Source organism: Tachypleus tridentatus, chromosome 12, assembly GCF_004210375.1.
Source record: "Tachypleus tridentatus isolate NWPU-2018 chromosome 12, ASM421037v1, whole genome shotgun sequence".
In the NCBI taxonomy this organism is placed as follows: Eukaryota; Metazoa; Arthropoda; class Merostomata; order Xiphosura; family Limulidae; genus Tachypleus; species Tachypleus tridentatus.
Genome location: NC_134836.1, coordinates 25,665,912 through 25,693,535, shown reverse-complemented (window position 1 = coordinate 25,693,535; position 27,624 = coordinate 25,665,912). Strand labels below are relative to the sequence as shown.

Sequence of the window (27,624 nt, the reverse complement as noted above, 5' to 3'; positions counted from 1 at the left end):
GGCTAATGAGTACAGCTTTAGAAATAAGATGGATGTTGCAGGTGTGGCTGTCATATATTCATACTTTATCTTAGAAAATGAGGACCAACGTATCGCTCTCTTATTGAGTTTGTAAAAAGAGCAAGAAATATTTTTGACGACTACCACACAAAAGTTAAATTAATATCACCAAAACTCAATTTTGAATTGGAACATCTTTAGTCATTTTGGATAGCTAATGAGCTGAATTAGAAAACGACAATCTGCGTAGACGTATTAAACGAAAAGTTTGCTGCGCACGTTAAAATTAAAGAAGTCCAGCATAAATAAGAAAACAAGTTATCCATCTTCGTAATGGTTATTTAAAAGACTCTGAAAACATATTGGTTGATGAATGCTCGTATTTTTGCAAAATCTACTATTAAAAAAAGGTGTGTTTTTCTTATTGCAAAGCCACATAGGGCCATCTGCGAAGTCTACCGAGGGGAAGCGAATTTCTGATTTTAGCGTTGTAAATCCGTAGACTTATTGCTGTACCAGCGGGGAACTGAAAAAAAAAATGCCAGTAGTAAATTTAATCACACGAATGTAAAACGATGGGCTCGAATTTCTATATCCGAATATAAACATTGCGCTGAGGATATATATAAACATGCTATATACAAATTGTTCTGCAGAATGTTGATTTTCGTGCCTTCCGTGGATTAAGAATTATTTATGATAAATAATGTCGGAGGGCAGATTCATTTGACAATTCTTGCGATCATATCAAATTATTGTTGTTAATTTCTTTCTACGGCATCATTAATTCTTTTGCTGAAAGGAAGGCGAGGTCTTGTAAATTTTACAGTTAGTGTATTATTGTAATATTATATGTACATATATTAAAATAATAATAATTTTGTAGCTAATAAACTAAGAGACGGCAAAATGATAAATGCGCCTCTGTCTATCAATAAACAAGAAAATGTATAAGATTTAGTGAAAGATAACAGTGTTCAAAACACACTGTCTCGAAAGCAGGCCCAGAGATTAGTTGTGTTGTATTTATTTTATAATTGATTTACATTGCCGTATAGAGTGCTATGGATGCTTTTTATATTGAAATTTTGATAATACATGTTCAATTTCAAAATTTGAATTTAAAACACTGTTCAACAACTTATCACGATCTTAGAACACGCACTATGCTAAATAAAATCAGAAAATCCCGTACTGTTTATATTCTCGTTTCTAAGACACGTCCGACAACGGTCTATTGCAAACTCTCTCTTTCTTAACCTGAAGAGGCCCGGCATGGCCTAGCGCGTAAGGCGTGCGACTCGTAATCCGAGGGTTGCGGGTTCGCGCCCGCGTCGCGCTAAACATGCTCGCCCTCCCAGCCGTGGGGGCGTTATAATGTGACGGTCAATCCCACTTTTCGTTGGTAAAAGAGTAGCCCAAGAGTTGGCGGTGGGTGGTGATGACTAGCTGCCTTCCCTCTAGTCTTACACTGCTAAATTAGGGACGGCTAGCACAGATAGCCCTCGAGTAGCTTTGTGCGAAATTCAAAAACAAACAAACAAACTTAACCTGAAGATGGCCTAGGAAGGTCAAAACATTGTTCTCTCCTTATCAATAAAAGTGTTAATACTCATACCAATTGTTCTGAGATATAAAAACAGGAAAAGGACATCCAATCGAATTTAGGTCGAAATATTCAATAATGTCTTGGGAAGTTTAGTTTAAAAAAAACAACAATTAAAAGCAAAGTGGAAGGATCAGTTAAATCTTAGGAAAAATGCGTGTTTTATTTCTTCTGTTGCACAATACTTGCAAAAATATTGACCCTGAGAATTCCAAAGGAAATATCGAAATTGGTCTACATTAGCTAAAAAAATTACTTAAGTGAGTGAGGAAAAAAAAAGAAGACTGGTTAATAAGATTGTAAAGCGGTTAAGTTGGAGGAAACAAAAAGCTGTCATTAATGATGTCCAGTTCAAATGGTCCCGCCTGGCATGGCCAAGCGCGTAAGGCGTGCGACTCGTAATCCGAGGGTCGCGGGTTCGCGCCCGCGTCGCGCTAAACATGCTCGCCCTCCGAGCCGTGGGGGTGTATAATGTGACGGTCAATCCCACTATTCGTTGGTAAAAGAGTAGTCCAAGAGTTGGCGGTGGGTGGTGATGACTAGCTGCCTTCCCTCTAGTCTTACACTGCTAAATTAGGGACGGCTAGCACAGATAGCCCTCGAGTAGCTTTGTGCGAAATTCCAAAACAAACAATCAAATGGTCCCTTGTTACTTGTATCTGGAGAGTCAGCCGATTGGTTTTGCTTTTTCTTATATACATTATGATATTGTTTACTTACATTAACTGATATTGATAAAGGCACGATCACAAAATTAATTAAGTTTGTGGATGACACTAAAACTTTGGATATATTGAGAGATTACATAATGACATGAACTAATTGATTAATTGGACAAATATTTTTGCAAGATGTCTTTAACTATAGTAAGTGCAAGTTAACGCATCTGGGTTATACTAATTTGATTCTATGTATATAATGTATAATATATATGGGAACTTAATGGCGTGCCCTTCAATGGTTCAACAGTAAGTCTGTGGAATCACCACTAAAACGATGGGTCTCTTTACTCGTGACGGGGCTAGCACATATACAATATGGCACAATGATGGATAATTTACTCAAGTCATTAAAGACGTGCTAACATAATTTTAGTATCCATTTTATATATTTTTTACAGCTACATTTATTACAAAACAAAAGAGGTAATTATATCATATATCTCTCAGTGGAGCAGTGGTAAGTCTTCGGATTTATAATGTTAAAATCAGGGGTTCAATTCTCATTGATGACTCAGTAGATAGCTTAATGTGGCTTTACTACAAGGACAACACATAAAATCAACAGTTACATTTCTCTTGGAATACTGTGTACTGTTTTCGCCTACTGATTTGATAAAGAATATTATCTTCATATGCTTTATAAAAAGAATTATGAAATATGTAAGTGATATGGATATATATATATAATTCTTAGTTATTTATCATTTTACCTTTGCAAATGTTCTAAATCACATTAGCATTCAAACAAAACAATGTACTTCCTTATCTCTTGTTAAAAACTTCTGTTTTAAACCTTAGTGCTACACAGTTTCACTAGTGTCGGATTGTTAAACATTCTATTCCCACAAGAAATAGCGCTTTATGCAGGAAGTGACTAATATAATGTGATAAACCAGGTTAAGGAAAACCGGAAACTGTACACCCAATCCCACGTTTCTGGAATAACTTTTGTGTCTATGATATACATAAATCTTGAATAAAAACAATTTTACAATCTTATCTTGGTTAAATAACTATCGTACTTTGTAAGAATACAAATGTATTATAAAGAAATGTTTGTATGTGAACTTAGTCGAGCAGTTGTCAAACTCTCGTTGTTAAAGGTACTTCAAGGTCTACCAATGTAAAACTGGTAGAACCAGTTAAGAGATGTTGTTCTAAACAGGTCTATAAACTAGAATTTCTAATAAAGCCCTATTGTTAGCGTTTCCGTCACGTTACCATTCTGTATTAGCGAGTCGTTTCTAGTAGCACTACTTTTTTGTTCCGGGACTAAAAACAGCCTTCAAACATCGATTAGGTGCTATATTAAATCACTTGAATGACAAATACCTTTTTTTTTTCAGCATACATGCCAAAGAATTTAATAAAACATATATAGGGGGAGTGGCCCCCTTGAAAATGTTAACATTTTAAAATTAGATAACAGAAAAAAAAAAACGTGTAAAACTATGTGTATTTAGAGCATACTTGATGAGATCTGTTCAAATATGATCTCAAATCCAAATTTTCGTGAATACCCGAATTTTTCACGATTTTAGTTTCATTTTCTCATAAAAAAGTGTAGTGTACCTCTCGTAGTTTCTTAGATCTTACTCCAATTAGCCTACAAAATGATCAAGCAAGTTTCTTTGCAGCTGTGGAGTCGTTAAAAGATATATTAGAAATAAGAGATTTGATTATCAGATCAATTATCTGATATCAATCCAATGGAAAATTTATGGGCAGAGTTAAACCGATTAAAGAAAGATCACAAGCCAAATGCGGGACATGAATCTTTGAAAAACTCAAAGAAGGATGGCAGTCAATCATTCAGGAATATCTGCAGAAACTCACAAACTATGCCACCGCAATGTGAAGCAGTACTGAAATCCAAGAGAATGCTGACTAAATATTAACTAAAATTATGATTTCAGATCACATTTGAACAGATCTCGTTGAGTGCGTTCTAAAACCATTGTTTTACCTATTTTTCTGTTATCTAATAAGTTTTAATAAATAACCTTTTCGAGAGGGCACGTTTTGTCAAGCTCTGAAAATTGTTAAGTGAAAAAGTTATTCATTAAAAATATTACAAAAGTTCACACTGTACAGCTTCAAGATTAAAATAAATTTATGTATTTTAGTTGGAAGAATGGAAATTTCTCTCCAAATATATTACATTTCTCTTTATACCTTCGTGAATATTCACAAGTTTCAATACATATCACACTCGCTCTCAAAATCTTCCGAAAAATTTCAAGTCGAAGTTCGACTTAAAAACTAAATTGTAATGGTTCGATATGACGAAATCTGACAGATTGGAAGGCCAAGGAACTACCTACTCTCTATATTTTTTTCTGTATTTGTGTTCTTTCACAGGCCCTAAATTTTTTTTCACATTTTAATTTAGAAATATTCGTCTAAAAATAAAATATTTACTTCATTACACTTATTTTCATGAGACTAGAGAAACTCAATTTTAGATCTAATCCTGTTAACCATTCTGAATCAATTATTACTAGTTATAATGTGCAACTGTGTAGGTGTAACAAAGATGGAAAACTACTAATTTCAACTTGTCATAACAAGAAAAATATTTATGTGTGTACATTCAAGTACGTTTCCTAGCTTTACATTGAGGTAACCTGCAGATAATTAGTGTCTCAATAATAAACGGAACACAAGAAGATTGTAAACCTGTGTAAATCCTCTATCTCAACTAAAGGTTTAAACACTACTTGTTCTATAAATGTTATACCAGCTTGTCTCTTTTTCTATGTGAGCACCCAGAGGTGAAATTATGCTCTTCTCAAGGGTTGGTTGGTTCATATACCCGTATAATTTAATATGATTTAGGAGTTAACTTGTATAATTTAATTGAAATAACTTGAGCATTTTAAGAATCAGGAGATATTGCACTAGCACTCTGGTCTCACTTGAAAGTCTACAGTCTGAAGTAATGGTCAGACACAGTATAACAGCCATTATATACATAGCTGTTTACTGTCAATGGAAAGATTCTTCAGTAAACTGAGAATTCCTATTAATTTTGTATCAGAGCACAATACAAAATCTAGTTAAGATTCAACTGTTTATTACCAATGTTCTTACCATCTAAAAAAGTTGATTTTTCTGACACAATCAGGTGTTGTGTCTATGAAGATGGAAAGTACTCTGCTTTTTTAATGTCATTTACAACAGCTTTATGAACATTCTCAGTACTGGTGCAAAAGTATTCAATATGATTTAATATTTAGTATATTATTAGTTTTTTTTTATAGATGTTCAGCAAGATTGAAAGTTTTATTTCAGAGTGAATGTCCATCAGTAACATCAGCAATACCCCAGAAAAATGGAGGAGCTATGCCTCAACACTACTGGCTATCTTAAAAACAATAAAACACCAAAGAGAAACAGGTGGTGCATTACTAAGTAAATCAGAGTTACTCCAATATTCTTATAGGAATTGTTATCCTGCTATTCAGCATAATGACAGAACCAAGTCTATAACAGCAAACTGCTGACTATCCTGTGACCGAATCACATTCATCCATTAGTCATATCCAAGCATCTGGGTCACATGGTTCCTCAAGCTGTCTCCAGAAATGTGTATGTTGACTTGATGAGCAAAAGATAAAAGTTTGGTTAACTTGACCAACTTTGTTAATGTTCAAGAATTTCCAGTTAATGACTCTTATACCATTGCATGCTTTACATGTTTTTTTTTTCAAATGATGAGTAGTCACTCTGCCATGGTAAGCTGAATAACTGAATTTCTTTTAGTTTCTACACTTCTAAATGGAAACATCTAGCAATAAACTATAAGCACATTTTAGTAATTTTTGTCTTCCTATTTGATCTCACAATGCAGAAAATAGATACTATCATTTTTTTTTATATTTCTCTTGAAATTCACACAAAGTTACTTTAGAGCCACTCTTTACCAATAAATATTGGAATTGACCATCACATAATAATGCCTCCATAGTTGAAAGGGCAATTGCATTAAAAGGCAGGATGTGGTCCCATTAACACCAGATTGCAAGTTGAATGCCATAAACACCAAACCTTTCAGGCTGTTTGACTGCTAAGCCAGACTATACACTACCTCTGTTCACAGTAGAGAATCTAATCCCAAATTTCAGTGCATTAAGTTGGTGAAGTTTTCACTGATACAATAGAGGACTAATTTTTGAAAACAAACATTACTTCATCAATAAAGTTTGTAGAAAGTTTTTCTAACTGTGTATAGAATAACACACTTTAAATTCCACTCCATTGGTTAAAACTGATCTAGGATAATCATAATAGCATACAAATATTATCCTTATCAAATGTTATATTTTTGTTTGAAGTTCCATCACAAATGTGGAAATTAAATATATATTTTTCCTTCAAGATTTGAAGCCTAGCAAAATTAACGTTGCAATTTTTCTTTAAAACATATAATGTTTCCAATGGTCTAAATGTGGTATTTGCCAACATTTACAATATACCAACATACAAGCACCCTAATTTTTCAAAAATAAGACTTATGTTTTCTGCAATCAGTTTTTTTTGTGTGTGTGCACTTCATAAGTTACAGGTTTGGCTACATTTGACAACTGAAGATAATTTAAATTTTGATGACTGTTAATAATTAAAATAAGAAAATACAATGACACATTTACTTTTTCTATTGTTTGGATAGAAATTTAAAACAAAAACATGCAAATCCAGTAACATTTTGATTCAATAAAAGCACCAGCTGCAGTTCAATTATTTAATATTGTACACTACACCTGTACACTACACCCATGTAATTGTAAGCAATGTACAAGTTATACTTGTCTAACCTTTAACTGCACCACTTTAGATTAATAATAATCCTACTTACAAATTTAATTACAAGGCTTTCCACTCAAACACAGCTTACTTGAAATGTTCATGTCTTTTTTTGTTCATCAAAATTTCTAAACATTTTCAAGCTCTAATGACATCAATGTTGAATGCATTAGCATGCAGATCAGTTTTATTCTTGAACTAATCACATGATGTTAAAGATATTTTCTTTTCTATATTTTTGGATTTTCCTGTAAAAAGTAATGCTGGAAAAGTTCTTAGAGTTGTAATGATGTGTTCTTTGTTTATCATTCATGTAGAAGGTCACAAAGACCTGAACTCTCTCTCTTTCTAATGGAATAACCAGGTCATGTGTATGAAGAAGACATATGGTAGTTTGGTCCTATTTGAAAACACATGCCATTTGATTTTCCTTTTATTACTTTTCTCTTGTTACAGAAATCTCAATACATGATTGTTTGGTTTGTTTTAAATTTTGCAAAAAGCTACTCAAAGGCTATCTGTGCTAACCGTTCCTAATTTAGCAGAGTAAGACTAGAGGGAAGGCAGCTAGTCATCACCACCCACTGCCAACTCTTGGACTACTCTTTTACTAATTAATAGTGGGATTGACCATTACATTATAATGCCCCCACAGCTGAAAGGGCGAGCATGTTTGGTGCGACAGAGATTCAAACCCACGGCCCACAGATTATGAGCTGAACGCCTTAACCCACCTGGCCATGCTGGGCCCTCAATATATGAAAGAGTCAAAGTCTTTGTGCACATGCAATTAAACTCTGTTATGTTTGTGTGCTGTTCAACGGAAATTTTTCTCATATTAAGAAATTCACGTCTTGCTCTTATTTTTTACTTTCAATTTGTTTGCTTTTTTTCTTACACACACACACACAATTGATAAAACATTTATGATATATACTGTTTGTGGATCTATGACTTTTTTTGTTACAAGGTTACATACATAAAAATTTAAATAAAAATGACATAAAATTAACAACAACAACAAGAGGCCTAATTCAAACTTTCCTTTAAATTTACTGTATTCACTCCAATTAAAAGAAGCTCATTCCATTGACCATCTACTCTGTTAGAAAACAAACTTTATTAGCTGAAGTTGACCCCTACCATGCCTAAGTATATAAATGTGTCCCTAGTCCTACCATCCTCACCACTATGAAATAAGATGACACACAAACACTGTCAATTCCTTTGAGAATCTTAAACATCTCAATAAGATCACCTATAGCTCTCCATTCTCCTGAGAAAACAATTTGAGAAACTTCACCTGTTCTCATATGACAACCTTTCCATTGCAGTCACCATCTTACAAGCCTTTCCCTTGGTAATTTTCAACAATTCAATATTTTTGTTGTGGTGTGAAACTTATTCCAAGCTGGGAAACCATGATTATAACCAATGATATTGTCAAAAAACATCAATATCAAGCACATCCTTATATAAATAGTATTTCAATCATTAATTTGTTTGTTATGTCCCAACAAACTTGATGAGCTTTGGACAGTAAAAAACATGTCATTGACAATGAATATGGTGAATGCTGTGGAGTTGCAGTACTATTATTATACACTCTTCTAATCCTTCCATACCTATGAATGACTAGATGAAGCCTAATACTAGTGTTTCATGAAAGTATAATTCATTTAATGTCCAAGACAAAACATAATGCTCCAAATGTGGCCCAACCAGTTACCTAAACCCAGAAACTGTAACCTCTTTAAACATGTATGAAAAATTTATGTATATACAAATTAAAATCAAATTTGACCTACCAGTAACAACAGCACACAGTGTGAATAGGTTAAGAGACTAATCACCAGAAAGCAAAAGTTAAAGGTCATTTCTTCTATAATGCTGTTAAAAAGTTATTTCTATCAAAATTATATTTATTATTCTAATTTTGATAACCCATATACATTATGTTGCATTTATTTTAATTAAAAATCACCTACTATTTATTCACCCAATTCACTAAATCCTTTTGGAAAGTAGCAGCATCTTTCTCACAACCCAAGACCTTTATGTCATCAACAAATCTCAAAAATGTATATAATCTATTGACCATTCCATCACCACTGTCACTAATGTAAATCAAAAAGAACAAATTTTCTAATACTGAACCCTGAAATGTCCCTCATTTATGATGCTAATCCAGTTTGACTGAAGTATGTTTACAACAACATTCTTCTTTCTTCCATCCAGCCAGTTTTGCATTCAATGAGTCAACATATCCCCAATACCTACAGAGATTACTTTCATAACAAGTCTTCCAAGTGACACCTTATTAAATGTTTCCTGGAAATCCATATATATCAAATCCACATTCTGACCTTCACCAACATAAACGATAACCTTGTTAAAAAATGTCAAAAGATTAGCGGGGCAGCAAAATTTTCCCCTATTGAAACCACTTGAACTATTGAATAAAATTGTAAGCTTTCTTAAATGGTTTTGTAAAGCATTTTTGTAAGACTTTTACAAGCATTTCCCATAACTTATGTAAGACTAATAAGCTTATAATTACCAAGATAATTTTTATTACCTCTCTTGAAAAGAGTAACGTAAACCATTTTCCAATCTTCTGACATCAAATTAATGTTCAAAATAATAGCAAAATACAGTAAAATAGTAGAAAAAAGGCTTATATATCCAATTCTTAACCTCCTTCAAAATCCTTAAGAAAATATTATGTAGCCTAAGAGTTTTATGATTCCTTGATTGCCAATTTTTTTTTTTTTTAACAAGCTCAGAATTAATGTGATCATCTAATTTCCATTTAGAACATTGTACTTTAAATCAGTAATGACTGTTGTAGTTAGCTATATTATGCATACAACAAAGTTATTTCACATAATGTTTGGAGTATTGCAATAAGGCAAAAACAAACTTACTTAACATGATGCAATATCCGAATCTCAGAAGTAATGAACAGTATAAAAGCAACTCAATAATTTGGGGGTTAAACATAGAAGCAAAAAAGCATAAGATTTAATTATATTTATAAACAATTGGCTTATTCTGTACAGACTGATGGCTTCAACTAAGAAAAAAATTTGCTACTTGAAGATACTTATATCCTAATAAAGTTGATAAAATAATCATTTAACCCTCCTTTTATGTTCATAATTTAGGTATACCAGTTATGGTTTGGATCATATATATCCAATGCATCTTCAAGCAAACAGAAAAGCCTTGACTTGATAAAATCTCCCTTTCTTTTGCTTTACTTTATTACACTAAATATTAGAAAATAATGTAAACTATAACTTTATGATAACCAGTGCTCAGTCAAGCAGACTTGAAAGAGAATAGAAGAGTTAATATAATTTATTACTACACTCAGTTTAGCTTGTAATGCCTTTATAACAAACAGGAAGGTATGGATACTGCTTAAACCAGGCAGATGCAACTTCCTCCTATGCTTGGGCCTGATGAAACCATCTAGTAGGCCACATGTAGCTCATAAGCCATACGTTGCTCATGCCTGGTTTATACAGGTAATTCGTAAATCTGAAAAATTTAATGTAACACAAAATATTGTATTTGATGTTTAATAACATTTAAGTTTAAGGTTCTATTTTGGCTTCTTGTAACAGAAGTTTCACAACTAGGTGGGTAAGATCGTATTCAAGTACAACATGAAGCTAGGTTCTTACAATAAACATTCACAAAACAAGTAACCTGATTATCTATAATCAAACACTTGGCAATTTTAACACTTGTGAAACTTGTAGCCTTCTAAACTTGCCATAGTCCTTGGGGAAGGATGGTGCGAAGTTTAATAGAATCATAAGTGGGAAGATCAGGATAGAATTTCAAGCCAGTTATTCGTTCTATATCAACAACAGACGAAGAATGTTGAACAAGAAGATGAGGCTTACTCTATAAAAGGGAAAAAAACAAACCAAAAAACTTTAGATCCTACAAAAAGCTATGTACCATATGGTACAAGTTTCTATACTTATTTATTTATCAGAAAAATATAATGAAAAACATTACACTTAATATTCAATATTAAGTTTCATCTTGTTTGAGTCATTATTCTCCATATACAGCTATTTAAACTGATAAATCACCTGTAATATAGAGCTTGTCCCTTTTGAACCACAAAAAACCAATTATAATAATTATATTGCTTATTATAGGATTTACTCTTTATTGCTGTCAGATTAAAGCAGAAAGAATAATAACCAGATAAATATCTCTAAATACCAAAAGGTTTTGTGTTAACATATATCCAGAAATGATCATTATGATTTCCTAGAGGTCTCTCTGATTATCCCCTATATTAATTCAGCTATCTAAATAAAATAAGTCAAAGCCCAAATAAAGTCATCTCTTAACTCGTTCAAATCTCAGAAAACATTAACAAACAAACTGTAAAATTTCAGGTGTTTCTTAGACAAGTTTTGACCACATCAATTATTTCAAATCCATTTCTTATAGAAACTACTGAACCAAAATCAAGAAAGTAATGGTTTAACTACGACTGATTTATAATTTTAGTTTTGTAGCAAAATTTATATTAATATGCTTTTCTGCAAGAAACCTGCTTCAAGAGAATCAAGTATAAGGAGATAAAATTATAAATATTTTTAAAGTTCCCATGATGGGAAATGGAGATGAAACAGGAAAATCATGACCCCTAGTGGAAATCTGCATGTATACGTAATAAAAATTTTGTGAAGTTGGGGGTTGCACATTGTGTAATAAAAAAGTTTTTCCAGTATCATATAAGCAAAAGTTCCATTATAGTATGATGTATCTAAATAGTGGAAAACCTTAATCTTTACTCGTAGTTAAAACATGGGACAAACTGAACAAGTGTCAAAACAAATCACAATTAACAATCAACTTTATATTACAGAGACAATGAATTTAGACTAGTTTACTGCTAGAAAGTTTGCTTCTATCAAAACTATTATTATTTTTAGGATTTCACAGAAAATTATGAGTCAGTCAGTAACTTACTGCAATTCTTCTATGGTTTCACTTCAAGTCAACAACAAATTAATTATCAAACACAACTGCAGCAAAACTTTATTAATTAACATCTACACACTTTATCACTTATTAAACTGTTCAGATTCACTAGATAAATTTTGAGAAAATGCCACAAATACTCATCCTATAAAAATTCTAGAAATATTTTAAACAGCAGCAGAACTAAAACACTTTAAGTACCCTGGGAAATACAGGGTGATACTTTAAACAGCATTGTTGAAACACTTTAAGTACATCAACATATACAGGGTGATATACTTGAAGCTGGTATGTACAAGTCAAGTTATAATTCACACAACACTGTTGTAGTATCATAAAAACTGAAGGATATGTTGAAAATGATATGCAAAGGCAAAATACTTATGGCAACAAAACACTGTGATAAACTGTGATAAAATTTAGGTTATTCAGGTATAAAGAGGCTGGATGCTTATTCTTTCTCAGTTAAAGATACCAAAACCAACATTTACAGTGCAATGAATTACTTTTACTATATGATTAAAATTGGACAGAATATTAGAACAGTTATGGATTTGCTAGAAAAATACTTTAAAAGAATTACAATTTAAAGATCGATGGTATCTAAATTAGTAGAATAATTCCTTGAGACTAAAACTGTAGCATCTCATACTGAAGAAAACTTTCCAATTTTAATGATGCTCTAACAATGACAAGTAAAATATCAATCAACCTTTACAATAAGAAAATAAATGTTTCATCTCTGGCAATCCAATGACTAAACAAGATGAATAAAAAGATTGGGAATTTAGAAACCTGCAAATTGGGATCATAAAGTAAGGAAACAAGGCTGCAGACACTATTTACACTATATATTATTTACACTAACTACAAACCTCTATTTTAACTCCATGCTGTTAGACAGAATTACATTTGTTTATGTCAAAATATAGGAATTTGTAGGTTGAATAAATAACATCTACAGTACCTTCAGCCTTGTCACTTTACTCTTTTTAATGATTTACATTTGCAGGTTTTCAATTTTTTTTATTTATCTTGTTAGCTGACTTTTATATGCTCAACTATGGGTAAAGGATTACATAATATAGTAACTAACTTTATACACTGTAATGATAATAAAGACAGCTAGTTGGCTAGCTGATATGGTTCATGATTATTTACTGTAGCTATTTACTTTATGATTGCATTAGTTTTAGATGCAAAATGCTAAACTGCAACTGAATGTTATCATGGAGATTCGTTTGTGAATATAGTGAGCATTTATAGTTTCTATGTAACTAAATTCTCTAATATAATGCATTAATATGGCCAAATATGTGCCTAAATTAAGCACATACCAAAGTTTACCAGTAGAAAACCACCCTTTTCAAATAAAACACATACATCTACAACTGTTTTAAATAATCCTTTATATCTTTTAAAGTAATATTTAATTAATTACACAGATTAATAGAATAATTATACATATATATTATTTTTTACTTTTTCACTTCATACATAAAACAGGGGTTGGCTGCCCAAAACACCAGTTGTATAGTGTACAAATAAGTGAGTGTTACATCTTACAGTCATCTAATGTTCATCTATTATTGACCAGTAATTCCTTCTTTGCCCTGTACATAAGCTTTCTAAAGGAACACCAAACATATGTAAGAGAGCTAATTTCAAGGTGTAATAATAATATCGTTGACACCAGAAGTATGATGCTTTTAGCTTATGTAAATTATAGAAGAAACAAACTGACTTTTCAATACCCCTACAACCTTCACGATACCTTATTAACATCATAAACAATGATGTATTTTAGTATGATGTTTTTAGCTTATGTAAATTATAGAAGAAACAAACTGACTTTTCAATACCCCTACAACCTTCACGGTACCTTATTAACATCATAAACAATGATGTATTTTAGTATGATGTTTTTAGCTTATGTAAATTATAGAAGAAACAAACTGACTTTTCAATACCCCTACAACCTTCACGGTACCTTATTTAGTATTCTACAAAAGGATTGGTTGTAATATACCAAGCCTTTTTTGTTTTAGGCTGACAAAAGAATAGTAATAAAAAAATTACAAATGGGTCATTTTTAGGGGATTTTCTTTTCCTTGCAAGTCTAATGTGTGCTTTTTGTGCATTTCTTGTGTGTTTACAGTTTTAACGTTCAATAGTAAAAATTTTAAAGTTTTTTGTACTGAATCTTTACTGTTTAAGCGCTGTTTTCGCAAAAACGTTATGTCATGATTTTGTGGAATTCCTTGTAGTTCCCATTATGAAAAAAACCACTTTGTTAATATTTTACACCTATAGAATTCATATCAGTTATTAGACACTTGGTTTTTTTATAAAATAAGTAATAATAGTAATTACATTTCATGCAACTCAGCAAAAAGTTTTGCAACACTAAACACACTACAAGACAAAGAATTTATACAAACAGGTCAAAACCATCATTATAGCAAACCTTGTGTTAGTCTTGGAATAAACACAGAATATGACTTTTTAATTACTTTACAATAACGTCCAAAACTGATAATTTAAAATGTCTGCTTCTTACCATACAAATTTCATCAGGAAGGATGTGGGGAAGGATAAATGCCTGAACATCAAGATGTGTTGGTAAACAAAGCTCCACAGCTCTCCCTTTCACCAGGCAGCGAGTGACAACCACAAAATAATGAGTAGGAATTGGAACAGGATTCTCATCTCTAGATAACCTAACAGAGACATAGATTAATCACCTGTCCTGCATAAAGTATTACATTTTGAATGGAAAAAACTGTAAAAAAAATAGATGCACACAAACTTAACTTCTTTCATCATGAAGTTTCTTTTGTAATTAATTTTCTTTTGTATTATACTTTTAATTTAAACTAGAAATAAATGTATCTGGTTATGATTTCAGTTCAATTCAGTCTAAGTTTAAAAAAAAACCTACAAGTTGCAAATCAATATAAAAAATTGTGTTTCAATATTTCTCCAAGTTTAACACTAAAACTTCAAATTAAGTATTTTGCAATCATAAAATTATTTGACATACATCACCATTAGATACTTACAGAATTTCTTCATTTGGATGTCTAACTCCAGTGTGTTGGAAATTAAATACTGGACCTATTACAACATTAATTGAATCATATTTTTGGGTCCAGTCTTTCAGCTCATGCTTAAGTTCTTGCCAGAGTAATTCGAAATTCTTATACATGGGAACAGAATTGGTTAACAGCCAAGATCCTGCCCAAGTTTCACTAGTAGATGAAAACTCTAGAATATAACATATCATAAAAACATTACCTACACAGGAAGATTCAGAGTTTTATAACCACATTTTATGAATTAGATATAAATAATGCTAGACAACAAAACTGGAAACAATAAAGTGCTGGCATATAATAAACCAGATAATCAGCTTCAGGATTTAGTTGGACATAAATACTGCTAGTCAACAAATCTAGAGATAAAACTGTTGGTCAAACTGTTTACTCAGATTTGGAATTTAGCTAGACATAAATACTGATATGCAACAAATAGGGTAATAAATAAGTACTAACATGTCAAACTATGTAACTAGCTTCTGAGGATAATTAGACAACAAATATGGAGATAAACTAGTGATATGTCAAACAATGCAACCTGTTTCAGGAATTAGTTGTATATAAATACAGTTAAACAACAAACTTTTAAGAAACAAGTGGTGACATCCCAAACTATGTAACAGCTTAAGGACTTAGCTATACACAACTTTTACTATACAAAAATTCTGAAGACAAAGTAGTAGTGACACGTCAACCAAACTATTCAATTATTAGCCTTAGGAGTTAGGAAGACAATACTGTTAAATAACAAATCTGGAGATAAACAAATAGTAATTTTTGGTAAAAGTATGCAACCAGATTTAGGACTTAGCAAATTCACAAACATAGAAACAAATAGTGACATGTTGATCTAATAACTTATCCAGAGTTAGGGCTTACCTAGATATAAATATCGTCAGATAACAAACCTGGAGTCAAATAACTTGTGAAATGTTGACCTGGAGATAAACGAGCAGTAACGTGTGAAGCAAACTATTTAACTAGTTTTAGGATTTAGCTGAACATACATACAAGTAGTGACATGTCAAACAATGTAAACTATTCCAGGACTTAGTTATATATATATATATTATTTCTCTGCTGATTTCTCCAAGCTCATTCCTTTGACTGAAGTTTTGCCAGATAGTATTTAACCAACTTTAGGATTCTGCTAGACATAAATGCTGTTAGACAAAACAGTCTGAGACAAACAAGTAATGACATATCAAATCAAACTATGTAACCAGCTTCAAGATGTAGCTATATATAAATATGGATGAACAACAAATCTTGAGAAAGATAATTAGAGACTTGTAATAATGTGTAACCAGCTTCAGAGCTTAGACTTATAAGTACTACTAAACAATAAATCAGACAAAACAATAGTGAGATATTCAAATTATTTAACTGGTTTTAGAACTTATCAAGATATAAATACTACTCGATAACAAATCTGGAAGACAAACAAGTAATGGCATATTGATCAATCTATGTAATCGGCTTCAGGGATCAGCTAGTCATAAATACTGCTAAGCAAACAAACTGAATACTAACAAACAGTGGCATGTTGATCAAACCATGTAACTAGCTTTATGACTTACCAAGAGATAAATACTGCTAGATAACACAATGTGACATTTGAATTAAACTAACTTCAAAACTTAGGAATACATGCTACTGCTAGACAATAAATATGGAGACAAGTAAATAATTGGGTTCAGGGCTTAGCTATACATAAATACTACAAGACAAAAGGTTTGAAGATAAACAGAAATTAACATCAGTAGAACTAGATAAGAAACTTCAAGAAAATATCTGAACTAACATCAGCCGTAGAAGGAAGACAGAATTCGTGACAAACAGTATAGAGTGTAAAAAGCACATGTTGAATCAACTGGACAATCACTGGCTGCAGAAAACCAGCACAATTTGTTTGTAAATGCTCACGTAATGTCAAATTAATAGGAGATGATTGCATATTGGAGGAGGAACCCTACCATCCTCATCTCATGACCAGGAAGAAAAAGGGAAAAATTAACTGTTTACTTTGTTCATTACATCAGTAGATAAGTTAATTCCACATTATACATCATAAGAGGAAGTCAGCTGTTCATCCTCTTCATCACATCATGATACGGGTTATACCAATCTCTCACATTAATTAACTCTATAGGTACGGGTCAGAGGCCATGTCATATGACGTTTGTTGACTCAAAATTTTATTGAACTACTGTTTACGAATGTTTGTCAATAAAGTTTGTATCAAATTGTAAACTATAATTCAAATTTTACCAAGATCTATTAGTCAACTTCTTAATTTAAAAGTAAATATTAAAAAATAAATCTAAATATAAGCTTCTGAGCATGTTGAATGCAACATTGGTTCAAATTAGATGTTTGTGATGTCCAAATACAAAGTGTATATTTCTATAATTTCTAACAAATTAAAAACTCAAACTAATGATACTGACAAGCTAGAATCTAATATAAGAACCTCCTACCTCTTCTGTTTGCTGAAATATTATTAAGCGTAGTAAATCAAACACAGTGGCCTAACCACCTTTTTCCATTTTTGAAAATACTTGCTTATGTACACTTACATCAGTAGACAAGTTAATTCCATATTAATGTATCTCCAGACGGCTGGTATAGGTATTAACACTAACTATTAATTTGCCATCATGAATTAATTCCATATTAATGTATCTCCAGATGGCTGGTATAGGTATTAACACTAACTATTAATTTGCCATCATGAATTAATTCCATATTACACATAACAGAAAACCAGCTGTTTATTTTCTTCATTATAACAGCACAGAAGTTAATTGTCTAAAATATGTGAATAACCAATAGAAAGCTCAAAATGTCCCCCACGTGGTTGCAAAGTATTTACATGGTAAATTCATTATTTTCATGGCAGAGTTAAAATGGTAAAAATAAGTCTTTAGTATGGTCAAAATTTCATTTTTGTTCAGACCCAAATATAGCATAGTTACTAAACTTGACAAATTAAAGTGAAATTCTACAGTATTGACAAAATATTTTATGGTTTTTGGTTATTTCAAAATGTATATATATATAAGTTTCATTTCACATCCTCCATATGTAAAGTTTGACAAGACTTAACATCCTGGGTTAGCAGCCAAAATGTTCAAAGTTTGTAACTATAAAATATAATTATTTTTATATAATTCTTTATTTATTTTTCTATGTTTTAAGAAAATAACTGAAATTGAAGAACTAATTTAAATAGTAATATTATACACACACACACACACATATATATATATTGTACTAAAACTTAAATGTGACTGTTTGTACAAATACTAGTCCACTTAAACACAGCTAAGACAGGTCATTGAATCTTCTATGTTAGCCAAACACTTATAAAAGAACAATGCAAAAAAAAACAATAATAAATGCATACAAAAGTACAATGTTATGAAATATAAACAATTTAGACTAAACATTTTTGTCTTCATGTGATAATCTGTAATCATTCTAGAACAAAAAAAAGCATAATTTATACTTATTTCCTAATTCTTCATGATAGTTATGAGGTTGGTCAAAACCGAGTTAAAAGTAGATAAAATAACACATAAAATACAACATTTTAATGAACAAAACATTTGAAATGTATTTAAGTAGTTTCACACATTACACAAATGATATTTGAGATGAAGAATAGTTTTTAAATCATAACATGAAAAACACTTCTTACTCAGACTAGTAATGAAACAAACTTGATATATTCATAAACAAATATTCAGAAAAAAATACTTCATTAAAAAACCTGATTTTTCTTATACAAATGAACTGTAGTATTTACTAAATGTCTACCAAATTTTATGAAGATACATACTGCATTAAAGTTGTAGCATAATTACTTCATGCGTTTAAACATGTACATGAACTAGTGTCTTTCATATAGAGTCCGTCATGAAAGGGTTAAACTGTCTAGTCCCTAAACCTCTAATTTAATAATTTAAGATGAATGTTTTTGTTTTGCAATTAAGTAGGTTCTTAAACCCTTGACATTATGTTCACACTTTCTTCAGACAAATGTTTGAAGAAACTGTTAAACACCATCAATGTTCTTGCCATATTTACATGGTCTATGAAGACAAACTCTGCTAATGCAGTTTGTTGTTTCACATTACTAAGGAAATGTTGTTAGAATCTCTAGCCAGAAAAAATCTTTGTTACTGCAACACAGTATAAAGTAACAACACTGAATTTTTTGATGCAACCACAAATTGCTCCTATAATTTTGTATTTTATTCTCAAAGACTATAATTACCAAAAACATTTTACCACAGGTGAAACTAAAATAAAGTATTCATGTTTTAAAAGCAATAGCATTTTCTATACAAACACAGTTATATAGTTTGTAGTGATTTCAAGTAGGTAGTTTTATAAAATCATTAGTGTGATATTAAGACAAATTTTATTCAGTATTGAACACAAGGTAGTTGAAGCTTTCTAGTTCAATGAATGGGTATTTTATAATGGAAACTTTATGAAGTTCACTTTGAAAAATTCTGACCAATAACCAGGCTGAAACAAAGCTCTAACTTTTTTTTATAAAAAGCATGAAAACATAGCCTGATTGTAATATTGAGGGTTCTAAAAAACTAGTTTTGCTAAAACCAATCATTTTTCAAAACTTCAAATTTACTTTATAAACTGGAACTCTAAAATATATTATAAACAAGAGAAGAAGTATTTTAGTATATATCAACAAGTATCTCATGTTTATAGACATTTCATAATGAAGGTAATATTTGCTTCAGCAAATCTTTAACGAAATTTGAAATATATAAAAACTGTTCAACCTGATGGAAACAAAGGTGTTGATTTCGTTTCTGAGTCTTGGAAGCTGAAACATTGTGGAGAGCCATCTAGTGGCATTCGTAAGTCAACATGCCAACAAGGAACTGATGCTTTGTTCAAGTTCTGGTTACTGTTGTTGGTCTAAAAGTCATTTTAATTGATCAATAAGTATTAATTTAAACGTAAAAAATATGAAACCATAATTAAAAATATAATGCTCTAAAATAAAGAGGCAATGATGATAAATGTTATTCAATTCTAACAAACCTATAATGTTAACACTTTAATTAATATTTTTATTAAGGTTTAAAGACATAAACAATTTCTTCTAAAATCATCTTTATAATAAACAATGTCAGATAATACAGAATTCAGTAAGAAGTAAATTATGAGACTTGAAACTTTAACTACTGGTCAGCATGCAATTAGTCAACCCACTATTTAAGAGTATAATTGAAACATTTTTGTTATTATAGTAACTAAGTAATAATAAAATACTTTAAACATTTAAAATTTTTACTCTACAAATGTATTTTTGTTACAAATGTTGTTAAAAAACTAGAATTCTGTTAACCTTAGATTTGTTCACTAACTTATGTGTTGACAGTAAAACAGCAATTACACAAATTAAGATATTACGGAAAAGAGCATCCAAAAAAAGTATTATTCTATTGTGTGGTACACTTTAAAAAATATTTTAGTTAAAAAATAACTTACATTATTCTTTAATGTAAATGACACCCATGCTGGAAGTCTCCACAAGTGATGAAACTGTGTTACATAGTCTTTATTAATAAGGTTACAAACACACATCTTATCCACATGACTGTATGGATGTCCCCAGGGTGTGTGCAGTGAGGTACTGTGGGAAACCTCTGTTTTTGTCAGGTGGAAAAATTTACTCATGTTACCTTCCAGATTCTGTGTAAATCAAGATGCGTTATTTAAAAGTTTAGTTTTAAAGAGTGTATAAAATTAGGTATCATACTCACTTTTTTTTAATGAACCAGTGAAACATGGCAATAACAACATCTGATTAAAAAAGATCAGAACCTTAAGATGCTTTCACTAATTAGCAGTGATTTCAAAGATTTGGCAAGTAAATAACAATCACTAGGGTAACAGAAATTCACCATCTATTGTTTATGTTCTTTAGAAGACAAGCTGATTTTATTTGAACTTTTATTCCTTTAATAAAAATTTGTCAAACAATCATATATAAATTAATTAACAGTATAACAGTCAGAATTAACTAATATTTTAATAACTTCAGAACACTGAGTTCTTCTCAAGTGTTCAGACCTCACATACTTCAGCACCTAAAAAACATAAGTTATATCTTCAATTTACATTAGTAGCTAGCAGCACCAACCAGCTAAAAATGTTTTGCAGTTTGTTTGCAGATAACCTATACACAGGTTTTGCATTTTAGTTACATTTGCAAATGCTTTAAATTCAATGCTTTGATGTTTTTTCACTGTTCTGAGTGTACAAAATGCAACACACCGCACTGCATCACATTAAGCCATTTTTCATTACAATGTGTAGTTGTATAAACTTAAACAGAAAATAGCTTCCAAACATGTAAGTTTACACTCAGATTAAACTACATTATACACGTTAGTAAGTACGATTTCAGCATTTTAGCTGAGACTGTTTACATACTACTGATTAATTTAGTTGGAGTAAGTAATATTCTAGCTGATGGTTGCCCAGTATTGGCTCAATGAGTACAAGCTACAAGCAGCTGAGGAATCAAGAGCATTATGTCCACTAACAGGCTACCAAAAATCACTTGAAGTACAAATTAGGTACCTAACTGATTTAAATAATGATAGCATTTTAATTATTTTCAGTTGTTCAGCATGAAAGTTATTTCTTGTGGCTGTTCTTAAGGCTAAGAACTGTGGTTGGTTGTTGCATTAAAACATAAGAATTTGAAAGGAATAAAGGAAATGATAATTGTTCTCAAACTTCATCAAATCCCACATAAATCCCATTTTTTATGATTAAAACTAGAATAAACTGCTTTTGCTATTAAATTAAAATAATAATGACAAGGAAACTGAACTAACTAGAGGAAAAAACGTTTGAGAGAATCTATTTTACCCGAGTACAGGAACAGTTAGCAGCTAGCCTTTTCTTTATCCCTTCTTCTTCATCAAAGTTTGCTTCACAAACTTCTATCTCATTGGAATTGTTAAAGTTAGGAAGGGGTTGAGGATTTTGCAACATGTAGTGTAAACTTCCCTTTGTGCCATTGTTTGGGGCAGCTGTTATATTAATGAGTTCTAGAAGGTAACATGTGCAAAACAAATTTTAAAGTAAATTCAATGAATCACAATAAACTTAAAAAAAATGTAAAAACTATAAAAATTAAATAAAAGTTAACCACTTATGCAGTCACATATTCTAAAATAAGATTTCCAGTCTTATAGCAGAATAAGCACATTTTCTACTTGAAATTCCAAACCTCTTTACTTTGTATTCCAGATAGACTTGTAAATAAAAATGTTAAAAACAATTTGTTGGAATTTTATAAATTTTCACTTAATCATAACAAAACGTACTTCACCTTTTTTTTTTGTAAATAAATAAATGATAAAATTTGTTTTCACATTTTAATTGACTGGGTTTAACTGGAGATGCTGGCCTTAACTTTTTTAAAAAGAACGATAAATTCTACTTGTACATCTCTATTTTTCACTTTATTTAACAATAAGTAATTATATTTCTATCTCTAAATGTTGTAAAAATACATATGTGTTCCATCTAAGTGATATAGAAATAACATAAACACAGAAACAGTTTACCAGCCATAAGTTCATAAACTTCCAGATTGATGAATGGTGTGCACTAGCATTTGGATTAAATGCTGGTCCATGTGCAATGAACAAAGCCTGAAAAAAAGAAGAAAAACTAATATGAATTAGTACTATTAATTAATATGTAAACCAAAGATCAGATGAAACTTTAAACAAATATTTTATAAACAGAAGTTGATAACATTAATAAATAGTTATCCTATTATTAATTTAAAAGTATTTGAGTGAAACTGCACTCCAGCTAAATTGTGCCTACTGAAAACTGCACAACAGTTTATTTTTTCCCCCATTGCTGAAAAACTACTACTTTATGACAGATACCATGTGAAATATTACTTGGTAAGGCCTCGGTGAAAACATCTGATCAAAGAATTGGCTGCATGCATGCACCATTCTTTTTACTAGTGTTTTTAATAAATTTTTTATTTAATATCATGCTTTGACTACACTTATTAATCTAAGTTTCAAACTACTACTGTCTATAAGTTTTCAAAATATTACACTACAGCAAGTTGTATGATTGTTTTTTAATTTCCATAGTTTATAGTTATATTAATAACAAGTAAAATAAATCAGAGTCTTTACTAACTCTTCAATTACTTTGAAGAATTAAAATAACTTCACCATGTTTAAAAAATTAACAAAGAAATATTAGACAGTTTTTCATACAAATATTTCTTAAGTTTTAGTGGCCACAAATATTCAACTTTCCTCTCTCTAAAAAAACCATAAAAAACACCTTAAAATATTTTATAACTGAATAAAGAAAAAACAATTAACAAAAGGTTGATAAAAACGAGTAAAATATGTTAAATGAAGTCATAAAAATCTTACATTCATACTTGAAGCCATGTTGTCATAACCATGGGTACCCCCATTACAATACTGTTCACTGCCTCTAACAGGATACCTGGAAGGAAGGCAGCCACAACAATTACAGTAGTACCTTTGTAATGTTTTGTTCACCATTTGTAGCTACAATAGGCTTGGAAAGATTAATTTTTATTTTGATTACATAAATATCAATAATATATTAAAAATAACCAATGATATCTGCATTTTCAGCCATGCTACAAAATAAATACATCATTCATACAATGCACACATAATGAAATCTGAATAAAACAAAATGTCAAATTCCTTCTTTTTTAGCATACTTTGTATCATGCATGGTAAATATCTTATGGGTGTTCTATAACAACCAATCAGTGTAAATGTTGATATTCAGGCATGTTGAATTCAGTGGTGCTTTTCTAGCATACTTAAACTATTGAAAAAACATTTATTCAAGCAAAAATAAAAAAATCTGTGAAACTAGTTGTTAAATAGAAATCCTATTGTTACTGAGAAAACAAGTATAAACAAATTCTTCATTATTTACTCTCACCTATGTATACTAAGTATTTCCAAACTTCAACTTAATAACAAGAGATAAAGCTTTGCATCTTTCTACCACAACCCATGCTCTGGCTAAAAGTGTGTAACTAAAAAAAATATTTATTGAACCTATTGTTTTAACTTATTAATAAAACAATAATTCAACATGTACATGACTGGTTGCTGAACATACATCATAACACATCACTGAGTCAGCAAAACAACATTCATTCACACATAATTACTGAGACCGATCTCATATTGTTGCACACATTAACAATGTCGTATGTCTTACAAATTTCCAACACAGCTGCCTTCCACTATTTTTAAATGTATTTGTTTAAGTTAACTGCTGTAATTCAACTTAACAAAAACTTCTCAATGAAGTGGAAACTTTGTGTCAATACAAACCTTTGTATTTAAAGGCTGAAAAGATTTTCAGCCTTTTTTGTTTCTTGTAAAATAACATACCCACATTTATCAGAACTTAAAACAATAATAGTTCTAAATAATTTTATCTGTTCTAAAGGACACTAACATGCATGTCAGTCATCAGGAACTGTTTTTTTTTTTTAAAGAGTTTTATTGATCTTACATCTAAAAAAATAAAAACTAATAATAAGGAGGCAAAATAATATTAATGTCATAATACTGTCTGTACAGTGATGATTCTTCCTTAAAAAGAGATTATTGTCCTTAGGAAATGTAGAAAAGGTCTAAAAATTATTGGTTACTGCATAAATATGCGAGATAATCAGGTATGAGCTAACAAACTCAAATAACTAACTATTTGATATATGATGATTACGTTTATGAAACTTATTCTATTGTACTGTCATCATATTAATTTGTTTTTATTTAAATAATAAATAGTAGGCAATAATTAATGAAGATTTTAATACAGAGATATTGTTATTTATTTTCAAAAAAAGTGTTTCTAGTAGAAATGGAACTGGTAAAATTTTGAAATGCCCATTTTCTTTATCCTATCAGCAATTTTATAATTTTAGATTTCTGTCTAAACATTCCAATAAGAGTCATGTAATATGTGTTCACTTATAAAAAATAGCTCAAAATCTGTTTTTGAGTCAAAATATTTTTCATTTTACAACTAGTTTTATAAAGATTGTTTTTGCAAAACTAAGATACACAACAGTATAGCTTGTCATCATTAAAAATGGAAAATTAGAAGCAAGGGGTTTGAACTTTCAAGGAATAATCATGAAAAACTATAAGAGTAAAAGTACTGATATCCCACAGTTCATAACTTCAGCTACAAACATGAAGAAAGTATACTTCATAAACTAATTGTGTTCAGAGTAACTACAATAATAGATTTTTCTCTTCTTACTTTAACCTCATTTTCAAAAGAAAATAGACACACATCTAATGTATAGTTTGAGTGCAATATATTTTAATAAAAAGAATTTGATAATTGTACTTAACAATTTATACATGAAATTTTGCATAAAATAATTGTGGCAGTACAGTTTTGTAAAATACTAATCATTAGTGTCAAATTAACACAAGTATGGACATAAATCACTATCTAAACAAGATATTGTTTTTACTACTACATTAGATGGATGCCTGCCATATTATAGTAAATGATGATTAATTTTTCTTCTAACAACTAAATCTAAACAAATGGATTATGAATGTAATTTACAAAAATTAATTATACTACAGGAACAATACGTATAAAACATGTTCATCTTTTTTTCCTATTACTTAACTTATTCTAGTAATCCATGAAAACATATTTTATGTCTATATTTAGTTATCTTCTGTAAGATGTCCTTCATTAAAATTTTGATATATGTAAAGTTTACATTATGTTCAAATGTGCTTCATGATAAAAGCCTCACAAGTTGAACCATACAAAAACAGTGGTTCTCCAAGAAATAATGTTATGTTAAAATACATGACCCAACTATTTATTAAGAATTTGATGGTAAATGTGTGAAGGTATGACTTTTCACACACAAACACACACATAAAAAAAAGTACTTATAAACATTTTGACTAAATTTTTAAAAATCTCTCACTGAATGTGAAAAACATCAGTATTGTATTGTGGCATCACCTATTTTATTGAAAAAAATTATTCAAATTATTTTTGACATATATAGCGACTGGATATTATTCATTATTTAATCCATAATTGTATTTATATTTTACTGAATACTCAAAGGTGGTGGTGTAAGTATAATAATAAATAAATATAACAATTATAATAAAAAGAACAACATAAAATCTCTAAACAGACTGGAGGTGGAGCATAAGACTTCAAGATGGCAGATAACAACTATGACCCCAATATTTGTGATCAAAAGTTCACAAACAATTTAAGTCCTCAGTGCAAACCATCATGTAACTGTATTTTTTCCTAATATTGCAATATATTTAGATTTAATAACCAAAACAAAAAAAATATCCCCACTTGATTGGGATTTGAACTAAAAATCTCAACTGAGCAAATCTGAACATTACCAACAAAGGGAGTGAAACAGAGTGGTTTATATATACAAGATTAATATACAACAGTCAAGTGAAACAAAACCAAAAGGAAGAACTGTGTTGAACATGCCAAAAAAGTGGAATGCTAACTTTAGGAGATAAGTTTATCTTACTTACCCCCATGTGGTAGTGCTTCATTTTAAGATTTTTTTTCTATTCTTTTTCTTTACTTTAGAGAGCAGTCACCTTCCCACATCTGTCTGATGGCAGTGAAGGTGATGTAGATATGAAACTTTGCGAGTTTGAGCACCCGCAACTCACTCTCCCAATTTCTATTTGTTTGGATTATTGTATTATTATTTACTTTTATGAGTTTCATGTAAGACTAGCAAACAGAGGTTAATATGCTGTATCCAGATCACAATGTTGGTCCTAGTTCCACAGTCACCTCCAAAATCTAGGGTAGGTACATTTTATATTACGCATTATAACCTGTACCCTGAGAATCCTTTTGATTTGTGTGACATTTCTGATTTTTATTTGGGCTTGTTTTTGTTTAATAGAATATACTAGTTTTAACTAACTGTCATAACAATAACATTTTCTAATGACTGTTCTATCTCAGCCTGAACCCAAAAATGAAATTATTCTTGAATTGTTTGAAAGTCACCAGCTAAAAACTGTTTTTAACAAGAAAAAGGCCTGAAATGCAATAAGTTGAAAGGGTCAACCCCTTGCATTACTTGGGTCTATATGTTGCTAGGAACCAATGTATTTTAGTAATGTACTTTGAGTGTAAAGCCCTTAACCTCTACAGCAGAGCATATTTGAATTTTAATACTTTTATCATGTTCAGTGTATGTTTTACTAGCTAAAACAACATATTCTGTTTAGTA

At 30.5% G+C, this 27,624-nt stretch overlaps 1 protein-coding gene across 1 annotated transcript in view; it reads right to left on the bottom strand.

The window, feature by feature from the left end:
- Positions 1-9,684: 9,684 nt before the first annotated feature.
- The window catches only part of LOC143235265 (ectonucleotide pyrophosphatase/phosphodiesterase family member 1-like), a 58,280-nt gene continuing 40,340 nt past the window's right edge, over positions 9,685-27,624 (bottom strand). Inside the window, 9 exon segments of the mRNA XM_076473237.1 lie at positions 9,685-11,052; positions 14,714-14,873; positions 15,216-15,420; positions 20,069-20,207; positions 20,784-20,987; positions 22,176-22,357; positions 22,880-22,918; positions 22,921-22,966; positions 23,726-23,801. Of these exon segments, the coding sequence (XP_076329352.1) occupies positions 10,909-11,052; positions 14,714-14,873; positions 15,216-15,420; positions 20,069-20,207; positions 20,784-20,987; positions 22,176-22,357; positions 22,880-22,918; positions 22,921-22,966; positions 23,726-23,801 (1,195 nt within the window). The 3' untranslated portion in view covers positions 9,685-10,908.